A 12,207-nucleotide genomic window follows, 5' to 3' on the forward strand; every position below is an offset into this window, starting at 1 on the left:
TGCCAGATTCACTAAACATAACTATAATAAAAGCAGTATTACCAAAAAGTTCGATTTCGATTTCGATTCCGAGTCACAACTGACTACAATTGTATTTATGTCGAGGACTGCATACTAAGTGCTTTGCCTCCATTTTTTTTTAATACCGATAGATGGCAGCACCCTCACCGGATCGAGCAGTTAATGAGAATTTGGAACTAGTCCAGGAGCTAATAGCTACCTGGTGCTAGCACCCCCAGAGGTATCGTTTCGCTTGGAGGACATTGAGACCACGAGCATATTTAACGTCGCCCAGTCCCCTTTAATGACGACGGTGGATCTTCGACCATCGAGGTTCAAACTCAGGACCCTCCGGCCCCGCATCCGACACTCTACCGATCGGGCTACCACGGCCCACCAAAAAGTTAATAGTTTCAACAACGCGTTCAAGTAGACACACACAGTTATCCTTATAATTGAATAGATCAAAATATGTTTCAAAGTTATTTTCCGTTGACAGTCATAACAATTATGTCGTATTCATCTTGAAACGTCATATTCAGAATCCATGTACAAGTGTGCTGTGATCGTCGACGAATCTCGATAACACAGAACCGCATAAAAGTTTCATTTCGATCAAACTTGCAGATTTCACAATCTGAAAATGTTATTCTTACTCTGAGCAGTTTAAATTCATCTTGTGTCATACAATCATATGTAACCGTATTCAAACGTTTAGCTGAAGTTTTGCGATTTTTGAATTGACTAAGCCATATAGACGAACCATAGCTTAATTCAAAGAGCCACCTAAGTCTTCTCGATAGTCTAACTTTTCACTGCAGGGTCCCCCGTACCTACCACTATTTGTGGTTTAACCAGTCGAATGGGACCCTGAAGACAGCTTTGTTTTTTGATCCAGACCAGAAGTCGAACAATCCCTGATCCAGCACCCACACAGGTATCTTTCACTTGGAGGACTTTGTGACCACGAGCATATTTAACGTCCCACAGTCACCATCAATGAAGACGGTGGATCTTCGACCGGCTAGGATTGAAGCTGGAACCTGCCGGTCATAAGTTCGATGCCTTACCGATCAGACCACCACAGCCCGATAGCCTAGAACAGCCAGTTTCTGAAAAAGTAATTATGTGAAGTTACTAAAAAAAGAGCCTTACCAACGTACTCGCTGAAGTTTTAAAATAATACCAGATTGATTGTTTGCATTTTACTATCGAAACTACTTGTGGTTGACCGGCAAACGAAATGAATATGAAAGCAAAAATTCCCGCATGCGCAATAGATCTTTATAAGATATCTAAAGCAGTGGTTCCCAACTTCGTTTCAACCAACGTGATTTGGCTCTTCAAGGCGGCTAAAGATTGATGGGCGATTAGGGAATGCCGAATATTTAAGACAAAATAACAAAAAAAAAAGTGAATCAACGCTGAAAAAGGTATACGAAACCGATTGTTAAGATTTTAAACAAGGTAGAAAGTAAACATATTAAAGTTCCGGAGCTTCCTCCTCGCACTCTTTGAATCTCGAGGATTTTTTTCATCATTCATCCCTCAATTTATATAAATTTTTAAATTTTTTCTTTTTGTTTTTATTTTTTATTTTTAAGAGTTTTTAGTTTTTATACCCCACAACTCATAATTAATGGAAGTTTCGTCCGAAACTAAATGTTACTGCTTTCCCAAATACCAACATCAACTTTCCAGTATCTAATCAATATTCCATAAATCACCTGACACTGGAAATTGTGTCAAACGTAACTTTTCAATCTTTTAGTATCAGTCAGGAAAAAATCGCTGTAAAGTTGTAATGTTTTCATAAAAAAAAAGAAGGAAAAACATCTGAGTAATAATTTGAGCTCTGAGAGTTCAAAACTGTTTTGCTCTAATTAACTTAAAAACTTCGAACAAACTTCTTGTGCAGAATTTCGTCTTGTATGTATTGAGATAAATAATTTATTTGATATCGTTTTTCAATCATGAACATTTTTGAAAGAGTCTACAGTCTATAAAGCTTTTACCAAAGTTCACAGATTTTTTTTAAAGATTATATTTCTTTCTTTTTAAATGTTTTTATAAAAATATCACCAAAAAATGTAATTACATTGGTTTAAAAAAAGTTTTTAAAGAGCTCTAAACTTATTTGGATGCCTTAACTTGAATTATTCTTGTTTTGAGAATTGCATGCCTTCTTTGAAGTTCAATCCTTCTGTACCTCAGAGTCAGAGGAATGTAAGTCACATTATGATAATTTTACAGTAGGGAAGTAAAACTTTTTTCAGGCGCATGAAAAGGATGGGCTGTGCGCTCTTTTAACTCTGTTAAAAAATGGAAAAGGATTTTTTTTTTTTGAAGAATAACGTTCACATGACTGAATGCGGGATAAGCTTCTACATACAATGGACCAATAAAAAAAAATCGCAATGGGGTCGTTTCCTAAATTTTAAAAGTATTTTTTTCTGAAAGAGCATGCTTAAAAACATAGGATCTGACCATTAATGTTATAGTTGTACCATGTTTAAGTTTAATGTTATTAAAAAATTACTTAAATCGGCGCGCTTTCAATGTTTGTGCTTCTGTCCGATGACATCACAAATGATGAAATGCCATTCTGTGTTGCCATTCACAGAGCAAAATATTTAATTCGCTTCTTGATTATCATAACGTGGAATCGCGGTAGAAAGATGCGGCAAAGTGCATCATTTGTGAAGTCATCTAGACCACGCCTTGTTTGAAAAATCGGACATTTTAAAAAATGAATTAAAAAATAACTGTTTGGAAAATGAAAGAATTTTCTGGGTCCATGTTTTTTTTTCTTATTCTATCAATTTCAGTGACAAAAAGTACTACTTTTGACAAAAGGAAACAACCCCATTTTCGGACTTACTTCCTTCTGGTTCTGAGGTACGGAATTTATCCCTTCTGCACCAGATTCTTTCACACGTGTTCTTCCGTTTACAGAATGCATCTACGTAAAATCCGAAGAAGGCATCTATTTATTCTCTTCTCCCGGGTCTCCCCAGGTGTGTGGCTTATACGTGATCGCTGATCCCCAGCACAGCGTTCACTTCACGTTCCATGAGTTCCGTGTCTCCTGCGAAAAAGGAGGACTTCTTTCGGTGAGTGATACTTCGAGTTTATCCATCATTTCCTTTCGTTATCTTTTCGTGAATAGAGTTAGTGTAACATTCTATTAGTTGCTAATGGAGTAAAAGTAAAGATCCGATGTAGATAAAGTAGAATTTTTCAAGAAAAATACAGCATGTGGCTATTTTAAGGCTTCAACTGTGATTTCAGTGCAAAAAACTCACAACACAATCAAAAAATACAAAAATGTTAAACATTAGGAACGCACGTTCTTCCATTGCTCAGCATTGGTAGACTACTGGCCACTGCTTGGGTTTTTCATGTGCCAAAACTATTTTCAAATAATGTTCTTTGATCTATAACCTTGATTTTTGGAAAGCTTACTATATTTGGAAAAATTGTCATTCTCTCGTCAAGGATTTTTCCAGCACCCCATTTTTTCCTGATACTTGGAAGCAATTTTTTAAACTGCTTTTTCGGTTATTCGTTTCTCCCCCTTTTTGTTTCCTGGTTTCTGATTGGTTGTCTCCCCCTCCCTCTTGCTGTGCGTTCGGGGGCTCATCTGTAGTTGGCTGATTGGTTGACTGTCGTCTCTTGTCGTGAATATCTATTGGTTGACCCATTTGGTATATATAGCGGTGTTCACGTGGTGACGTTCAGCTCTCTGACGTTTTTCTCGCTGTGCGGTGAGTTTTTTGCACTGATGATGAGGCTCCATTGTAGCCTTGAAATAACCACACGCTGAATTTTTCTTGAGAATTTGTGCTTTATCTATGTTGATTTTTCACTTTAACTCATATTTAAGCATAACGCTTATTTGATCATTTTCTGTTTACTAATTTATTTTTCATTTTTTTATTGTTCATAAAGTTTTTCTGACTATTGTAAATCTTTTAAGTAGTTATATTTGTAGTTACTATGCTGAAGAACTCTTACGATGGATATCCCTTGACCAACCTTTATTGGCTCTTGTAACATGAGTAAATCTAGGAAAACATATTCCAGCGCCTTCCCAAGCAAAAGAAAACATAACAACACACATGCAAGCATAATATACAAACGATCCCAGACTTAGTTTTGACTTCAAATTCATACATGCTTAAGATATTTAGAGTGCAAAAACTATTTTAGCTTTAGGTGCTTAATAGTTTCGAAATGAGAACTATTTATTTAACCAAAAACAAGGGCGGATGCCGAAATATTTGGAAGGGGGTCAAGTTTTAATGACCAGCGTTATATATCCTACGTAAAAAAGCTTCTCTTACGCAGGGGCTCCTATCCTCCCCCCCCCCCAATGAGATGAAAACTCATTCAAATTACCTCCTCCCTACAATTTTTCAATGGTTAAGCTGATAGAGATAATTGTGCTTTTGGAAATGAACAAAAAAAAATGGATATAGCAATAACCCATTCAAACGAACTCAGTCAATTCTTTGAACTGTGACGCGCTGAAGAAGAAATACCTTACAGAACGAAGAAAAAAACAGGTTAACATTGATTCCATGTACTATTTTTTCGAATCTAAAAATTTGAAGATTGGTAATATAATCATAACAAAATTCTTGTCACAGGGGGGTCAGCTGACCATTTGACCCTCCCCTGAATTCGCCCCTGACCAAAAATAACGATTTTACTGCTAAAAGGAATTATCGAATTCGAATTCAAGCCAAGTAGTGATTAAGGAAATTTAATTTTACACCTATCCTGAGCGTTTGAAAAAGTCCATATACAATTACAAGAAATACAAAGGGATCAGTATATACCGCCCGTGCGGAAACTCTCCCGGATTAACTATAATTAAAACAAGTCTGATGAATGGAAAGATTGATTTCTACGATTAAAAAAATGTAGTTATTGAAGGGATCTGAAACAAATATTTAGAACTAGTGGTACCCGAACGGCTTTGCTCGTAATAGAAAAAGTAAAAGGTCTTTTGGCTCGCCTGTATATTTACAAATAATGTATGGTAAATTTTCTCGCCAATTGGCTTGTACCCATGGTACGGTTCTACGTTATAATAATTTCGTATCTCGCCAATTGGCTTGTGCCCATGTTACGGTTCTACGTTCAGATAATTTCGTAATTTACTCGTCCATCTTATGATAATTTTGTTTTTAAAATTGGAATAGAAAAAGAACCACATCGAATTTTCAAAAAATCTATTCGAGGTGCACACCCTCATGCTTTAAACTAACTTTGTGCCAAATTTCATGAAAATCGGCCGAAGGGTCTAGGCGCTATTAGCATCACAGATATCCAGACATCCTACAGACATCCTCCGGACAACCAGAACAGAGAGACTTTCAACTTTATTATTAACAAAGAAGATACTCTCAACTGGAAATTAAATGTTTGAGATTCGCATTTCGTCGTCTGGGAGAAGAAAATATGTAAACATATTAATAAATAAGGATTATTTATACTTATGATGTATATAAAAATCATATACAAAGCAATATATACCTGAATGATCATATCCATAGCAGTGAAGTAAAATTTACTTTTGATGACAGAAATGCTAATAACGACGTTTTTTCTCCGGGAATGTTAAGGAACCAAAATTGAAAATTTTCAAATTTTTCAGAAATTTACATTAAAATTCCAAACATTTTAAAAAATGTAATCATGTTGTTCTTTTTGATGATTAATTAAAAGGTCAATCCGTCTTTCCATTCAATTACTTTCCCGCTGTTTAGACATTTTCAAAATTCACAGGAATGAAAAGAATGATAAAATTAGCACAAATGTTTTTTCTTTTACAGAATGATAAATACAATACAAAAATACTCTCTTACAGCAGCGAATAAAACGCTTAGCCAAGTGAAAAATTACCTTTTAAAAAAAAATTCTGGCAGCAGTGCGGAAAGCTTTGATTTGAATATTAATTGAAAGTAATTGCACCGTTAATTTACATTCTTTCAATTGTAATTAATTGTTGGTTTTTATAGTAAGTGAAATATGCTAAACTAACTTAATAAAAAGTTTTAAAGCAAATCTTTTTCTAATTTGACATTATTTCCTGAAAGCGTAAATTTAATTAAATTTTTTCTTTGTTTTGAGACTAAAGAAATGAAGAGGGAACTAAAAGTTGAAAACAGATTATTGTTATTATTTCAGGCTATTTTAGTAGTTATTTATAATCGAAGTTTCACTTTGAATTGGCAATAGAAAGGGGGGAAACTGTTAATAGAGTTTATGCTGCATAAAATCACACAATTTTTTGTGCAAAAAAATAAATAAATAAATAAAAAATAATAGGATTAACAATTTCCTCTGGACGGACATTAATAATGTGTACACCATTGTGAAAAAAGTAAATCTTAACAAGAAGTTCCATCTAGAACTAAACGAGCCTACTTTCCTAAAGACCAACTTTGGCTTTCTAACATCTAATCACTATTCTCTTAACTAGCTAAGATTGAAATTTTTTTTCAAATATACTTTTTTAACATTTAAAGCTGACTTCTAAGAACAAAATGTGCATCTTACTTTTAAAAAATCTGTTGAAATAGATACGAAAAAATGCAAAACAACTAAAGTAGCAGCCCCTTTAATCAATGCAAAAAACAGATAAAACATTTGTCTTTCAGCAAAGACATTTTGAATCATTTTCAAAATAAATAAATAAATAAAATGAATAAATGAAGAATTAAAATTAAAAAGCATATCAGAAGGCATTTTTCTAGAAAAAAAAACGTTTGCAGCTTTTTCTTTTGAGTACAATTACTTCAAATTGAATCTATGCGCCCCCATATGTAATCTAATCCTATGCGTGCCCCCAATATGTGCAAAGTAAATGTGGAGTTCATAGCTAGACTAATTTCAGTTTACTTCATGTTTACACAAATTTATTTGTTAGCTTTATGGTTTAGTAAAGCTAAACTTCATATTTCAACGAAATTGTGAAAATTTTCAGATTTCCCAAATCTTTGAATTAACTAACTCGCTGTAACTATATATAATTGTACTGTAACTATCTATGTTATTTTTCAGGTTGTTGATGGTTGGGAACTCAACGGTCAATTCTTTCCTGGAAATGAAGATCATCCCAAACCTCCAGAAAAGCGTTTTGCTGAATATTGCGGAGAAAATAGACCATGGAGCACAATTTCGACTTCCCAAAATGTCGGCCTTCTGGAATTCAGACTACCAGCCAAAGGGGACGGTTTTACTGTGTCTGTCACATTTAGCCAGAATCCGAAACGTAAATATGGAAATTAAAAATACATTTATCTTTTGTTTTAAGTGGAAAATGCTGCACCAAGTCCTTTAGTGATATTCTAATGAACTATTATATATTTTATCATGTTATACAGTCTTGTTAAAATACCCAGCGTCATTTTCCAAGAATCTGGACTAAAAAAGCCCAGCATTACGAGGGCGAATAAAGCGTTACATTTAACGGGCTTTTTAGATGTAAGAAGACTTCTGCTTCGTATAAGTATAGTATAAGTCGTTTTGAGAAACTGAAGTCGTTTCTCTAAAGATCATTTTGAGTTAAAACCACTTTTGGAAAATCCGATTACAGCCAAAACAACAGTGCATATCTAGGCACTGTACAGTACAAATTTTATATGCGAAACTTTAAACTTCTAGGACGTAGCGTTTTTAAGTTATGCGAGTTTCGTACATACGCACATAACATGCATATAGATGTAGCAACAAAACTCATGGAGTTGCCCAAAATGAATCTTTCGGTTGCCCACAATTTCGTGCATACATAAATATGCGAACGGATATCATCAAAAAGACTCTTCAAAGATAATTTTTGAGTGGTTAAAATATAAATTTAGGTTGAAAATAGAGTAGAATTTTTTTGCGTGAAAGCAATACGCTCTTTACTGCATGTAAGAAAATAATTAGTGAACGTGGAATTCAAAATCTAACGAGCTCGTTCGAACTCGAAACAGTTAATTAAAAAACATATTTTTTAATTTTATTTTCTGCACAATTTTGACCTTGGAGTTTTAAAATGATAAATATATGTATACAATGATGAATATGTATATTCTGAATAGTTTAAAGATTTGAAAAGCACATGTAAATAACAATCGAATATATTTTTTTTCTTTAAAACGTCTCGTACTTTTGCTAAACGTTTTCAAGAGATTTTAGTCAGTTACTTAAAAAAAAAAAAAAAAAAAAAAAACTATGGTAAAAATGTTTTAAAATTCCCTTCATGCTTGAAAAGTAAAATAAAAAATAACAACGTAGAATAGCATAATCTGCAAATTATTGTGTTTCGGGGTAGCAAGGAACCCTTTTTCAATGGAAAGCAAGCAAGCTTATGGATAAAAAGACATCCGACAGACAATTTGTGCTATTTTACGTTTTTATTTCTTACTTTACTACATCACAAAGATTTTATAATTTAGTTCATGTTATTCGAATGCGTATTACGATCTTTAATCTACATCTCAAAGTTTCTTTTAAACTGATGATCAACGGTAGCATTTTAAATGTTTTGACAGATTAAATCTGATTTCGAATAACCAATAAATAGTAGATGCTGCAAATCAAGTGATTATTTTTAATTTACTTGGGAATTCCAACGTTACCTTAGAAGATTAAGTATTTAGGAAACTGAATACAATTCATTTAGCTTTCATCTTTAACTTTTAGTTAAACTCTTGGAAACACTAATGAAGGCAATTATCGCATTTTAACTACGGCTGAAAGCTGTATGATCACATTTAAACTGACGATGATGACCCGCATTTTGATGACTAGCGCTTTGAGCAACAGCTTAATTAGAAAAATTGATCGATAGAGAGAAAATTGTTTTTCTATTCCCAAAACCTCGTGTTATTAAAACGTTATTTAATGCCTCGATTTAAGGAAGGGGAAAGTAACTTCGTAAAACTTCAAGTTCCCAAGAGGTGCCAAAAAATTAAGCTTTCCGAAAGCGTTGATTACTTGTAGGAGGATTCTGATGCATTTCGCTGCGCATGGTTGAAAAATTTAAATGTGTTCTGAAATTATTTTTTGCCTCCTGGTTTTGATATTAAAGGATTTATGCTTTGTAATTCACTAATTGATTCGAAATCACACAGTGATATATTTTGAAATCAGTGAATCGTTTTACATTTTTTAACTTAATGAAAAAAAATTCTTATTTTTTTTCATAAGAAAAAATCTCGAAAACTGTTTACTTTAAAGTGTGTTGTTTACTTTGATGAATGATAATATATTTTTTTTCTTACATATAAGCAAATTTAGTTGTATTTTTGCTAAAAGGATAGAATATTAAGTTTTTTTAAATTATGTTAGAGGTACTGTAGTTTAATTTTCTTGAGTTTATTAACATGAAGTATTCATCGAATACTGCTAAATCTACATTACGAAGTGAACTTCAAAGCTATAACAACATATATTTATTGGATAAAAAAATCTACATTCTAAAAATATTATTCTTAGTACCAAAATTACGCTTTCAATGGGCCAATTTAGCGCCTCCTGACAGGAAAGTTGTTGATGATGTTGGAAACCAATTTGATTTAACAGAGATATTTTGAAGCTGTGTTTCTAATTTTTTAGATTTTTCAAAAAGACATTCTTTGAAAACTACTACACAAATAGCAGCACATAGTTGAAGTTTTAGAATTTGAAATTTTTCAATGGAGAAATTTCTTTAAAGATATCCGAAAACGTATAAAGGGCTATTTTTGACAAATTTTTAAATTCGTTTAGGATTAATCATTTCCTTAGCTTTACAAAACTAGTCCTTTTTTGCTTTTGTTTTCATTTGAAACAGAGATATTTTATTATGAGAAGATAAAGAGCATTACCTGCAAATCCCCCCCCCCTTCTTTTCGCATTTTTGTAGTTTATTGTACTTTAGCTTTACTGTACAAACTTGCTTATTAAAAACCCGTCAAACTCCAAAATTTCCCTATTGTTAGTAGGGAATCCAAAACAAGTTTCAGCAAATATCTCAAAAGCTCCTTTCTGCAGATACTGCTATTTACATTTCCACAGCAGTATTAGCCTGTGTTTGTGCATAATCTATGGTAAAAAACTAAAGATTTGAATAAAAGTGCATTTCTCTCGAGATGAGTTTTTATGTTAAATTTGCTCACTTTGCTGTTATCTAGAGGATATACCAAAGTGTTAATCATAAATACAATATTTTATTAGTTTAAAAATATACACGTATATCTTAGAAATAAAAAAAGGATTTAGTCAGTTCAGAAAAAATTTCTGCATATAATCAAAATTTTTGGTTTCTGCCCTAGGAGAGAGTCAATAAGTTATTTTTGGCTTTGCTTTTATTATAATACATTCTAAAAAAATATTTTATGGTATTTTTGGCAGTTTTCAGAAATATGAAACAATCATTAAAAAAGTTCATAGTAAATTATGGAAGAATTTTTAAAAATGCTAGTTAAATTTTTATTTTGTCTGAAATTGCATTAAAAAAGGTAATTTAAATGTTTCCAAACACAATTTTTCTAATAAAGGTTTTGTTCGGTTACTTTAAAAAACTGAAGTAATTCAATTGATTTTTTGCTTTAGCCAAGCAAATTTGATCTAGTTGAATGAATTATTTTAATGTCAAATAATTAGTTTTATACATTATTTTGCAGCGTGTAATGCTGTTTTACAACAACCTTCTGGAGTCTATACACTGCGGAACTACGGACAGAGAGTCAACTGCACAATGTCCATCATATTTCCAGAGACTTTCCAGATCCTTGCAAGCAGTGTTGGACGCCATTCTACTCCCATCACTGGAAGGACAATGGATGTTGAAACTGGAATCGTTAAAAAAGTAAAAAAAAGAATTATTTTATGTTTGTAAATGTTGCATGTTTATATTTTATCTTTGCACATTCACTATCCAATAACTAAACGTCACACGCATGTCACTAGTGATAATTGAAAGCGAAGTACTAGATCTATAGTGGATTTATTACTAACTCCAGGTTGTTCAGCAGGGCGCTCAGAACACCTTGTTTGTTAAACACCGCCAGTTTGACTGGTAATTTCAGCTGCAACGAGAGGAAATCTGACGCAGGCTCGGTTATATTCCGGACTGATGAGTCCCTAACAAGGATACAACTGAATTGTCTGGATATCATAAACGGGTTATCGGTTCACGAATGTGTCCCAATGGGAAGTCACGGGAGACTATGTGACCTTCCTAAAATGTCCTTATTCGGCAAATTTTGTCTGACGATTCGCTGCTACATTTTCGTGATTCGGCAAATTTGAAGTTCTATTCGGCAAAATAATCCTCATTAGGAAAATAATTGAGTTCCATTCTGCAAATTGAGAATTTTTGCCTTCCCAAGAATTTAAGTTCGGAGTTGCCCCTGTCGGTACCATCGCACGTAATTCTGTCTTAACCCCGGTTATGGGGCGGTAACTTATTGCTTATCGCCTTGTTGTTCTTTCGATTCCACTATGTTACCCTTCCGGGGTTGTATCGTTGCCTTTTCGAGTGCCCTTGATCCCCTTTTAGTTTGAACTGCATCCTCTTCTGATTCCCTTCCACGTTATTGCTGCCATGGCTGAGAAGTATTACACTTTGCTCTGGTAGTTGTTTACCTACTAAAAGGGGGGGGGGAATTCCCTAAAGCCTTAGATCGTAACTGAAGTAGCGAGACGTGAGCCATTTTGGGGCTAAACGCAGCTTTCTTCCTATTTATGCTATGATGAAGTAGGAAATCAGTCTTTCTTTGTCTCAATTCTTTCCAGTAGTCTCTACCACCACTCCGACAAGACACTCTGTTTTCAAAACGTAGTTATTTTGCGAAAGCTGTCACAAGGGATCAAGTTTTTCAATGCAACAAGCAATCAAAATTAAGTTCAAATCTGTATACTTAATGGGATGATTCCTCAAACAAGCTAGATGTCTATTTAGCTATTAACAGCAAAACAAAAACTCAAACTAGAGAGAAGCGAAACGAAAGTGTGCCTCTTAAGTTGACTACAGTTACTCTTTTAAAAAAAAAAATCACCCGTCCTGCGGCCTATTTGCTCTATATGGCTTAATGGAGGGATTTGTATTTTGATACGGTTGGTCAGAAGAAGAATGTATTATAATGGATTTTAGAAGGAGGTAAAACAGATATTGTAAGCAACGTGCACTAAGTTTATAAAATTCATAGCAATTTTCTCAGA

General features: G+C 33.5%; 1 protein-coding gene across 1 annotated transcript in view; it reads left to right on the forward strand.

Annotated features, from left to right (window-relative positions):
• Positions 1-12,207, forward strand: part of LOC129222599 (corticotropin-releasing factor-binding protein-like) — a 77,677-nt gene that overhangs the window by 52,778 nt on the left and 12,692 nt on the right. Inside the window, exons 3-5 of the mRNA XM_054857114.1 lie at positions 2,956-3,113; positions 7,075-7,285; positions 10,668-10,852. Coding sequence (XP_054713089.1) covers positions 2,956-3,113; positions 7,075-7,285; positions 10,668-10,852 — 554 coding nt within the window. The remainder of the gene's footprint in view (positions 1-2,955; positions 3,114-7,074; positions 7,286-10,667; positions 10,853-12,207) is intronic.

This window comes from Uloborus diversus, chromosome 5, assembly GCF_026930045.1.
Source record: "Uloborus diversus isolate 005 chromosome 5, Udiv.v.3.1, whole genome shotgun sequence".
Taxonomy (NCBI): domain Eukaryota; kingdom Metazoa; phylum Arthropoda; class Arachnida; order Araneae; family Uloboridae; genus Uloborus; species Uloborus diversus.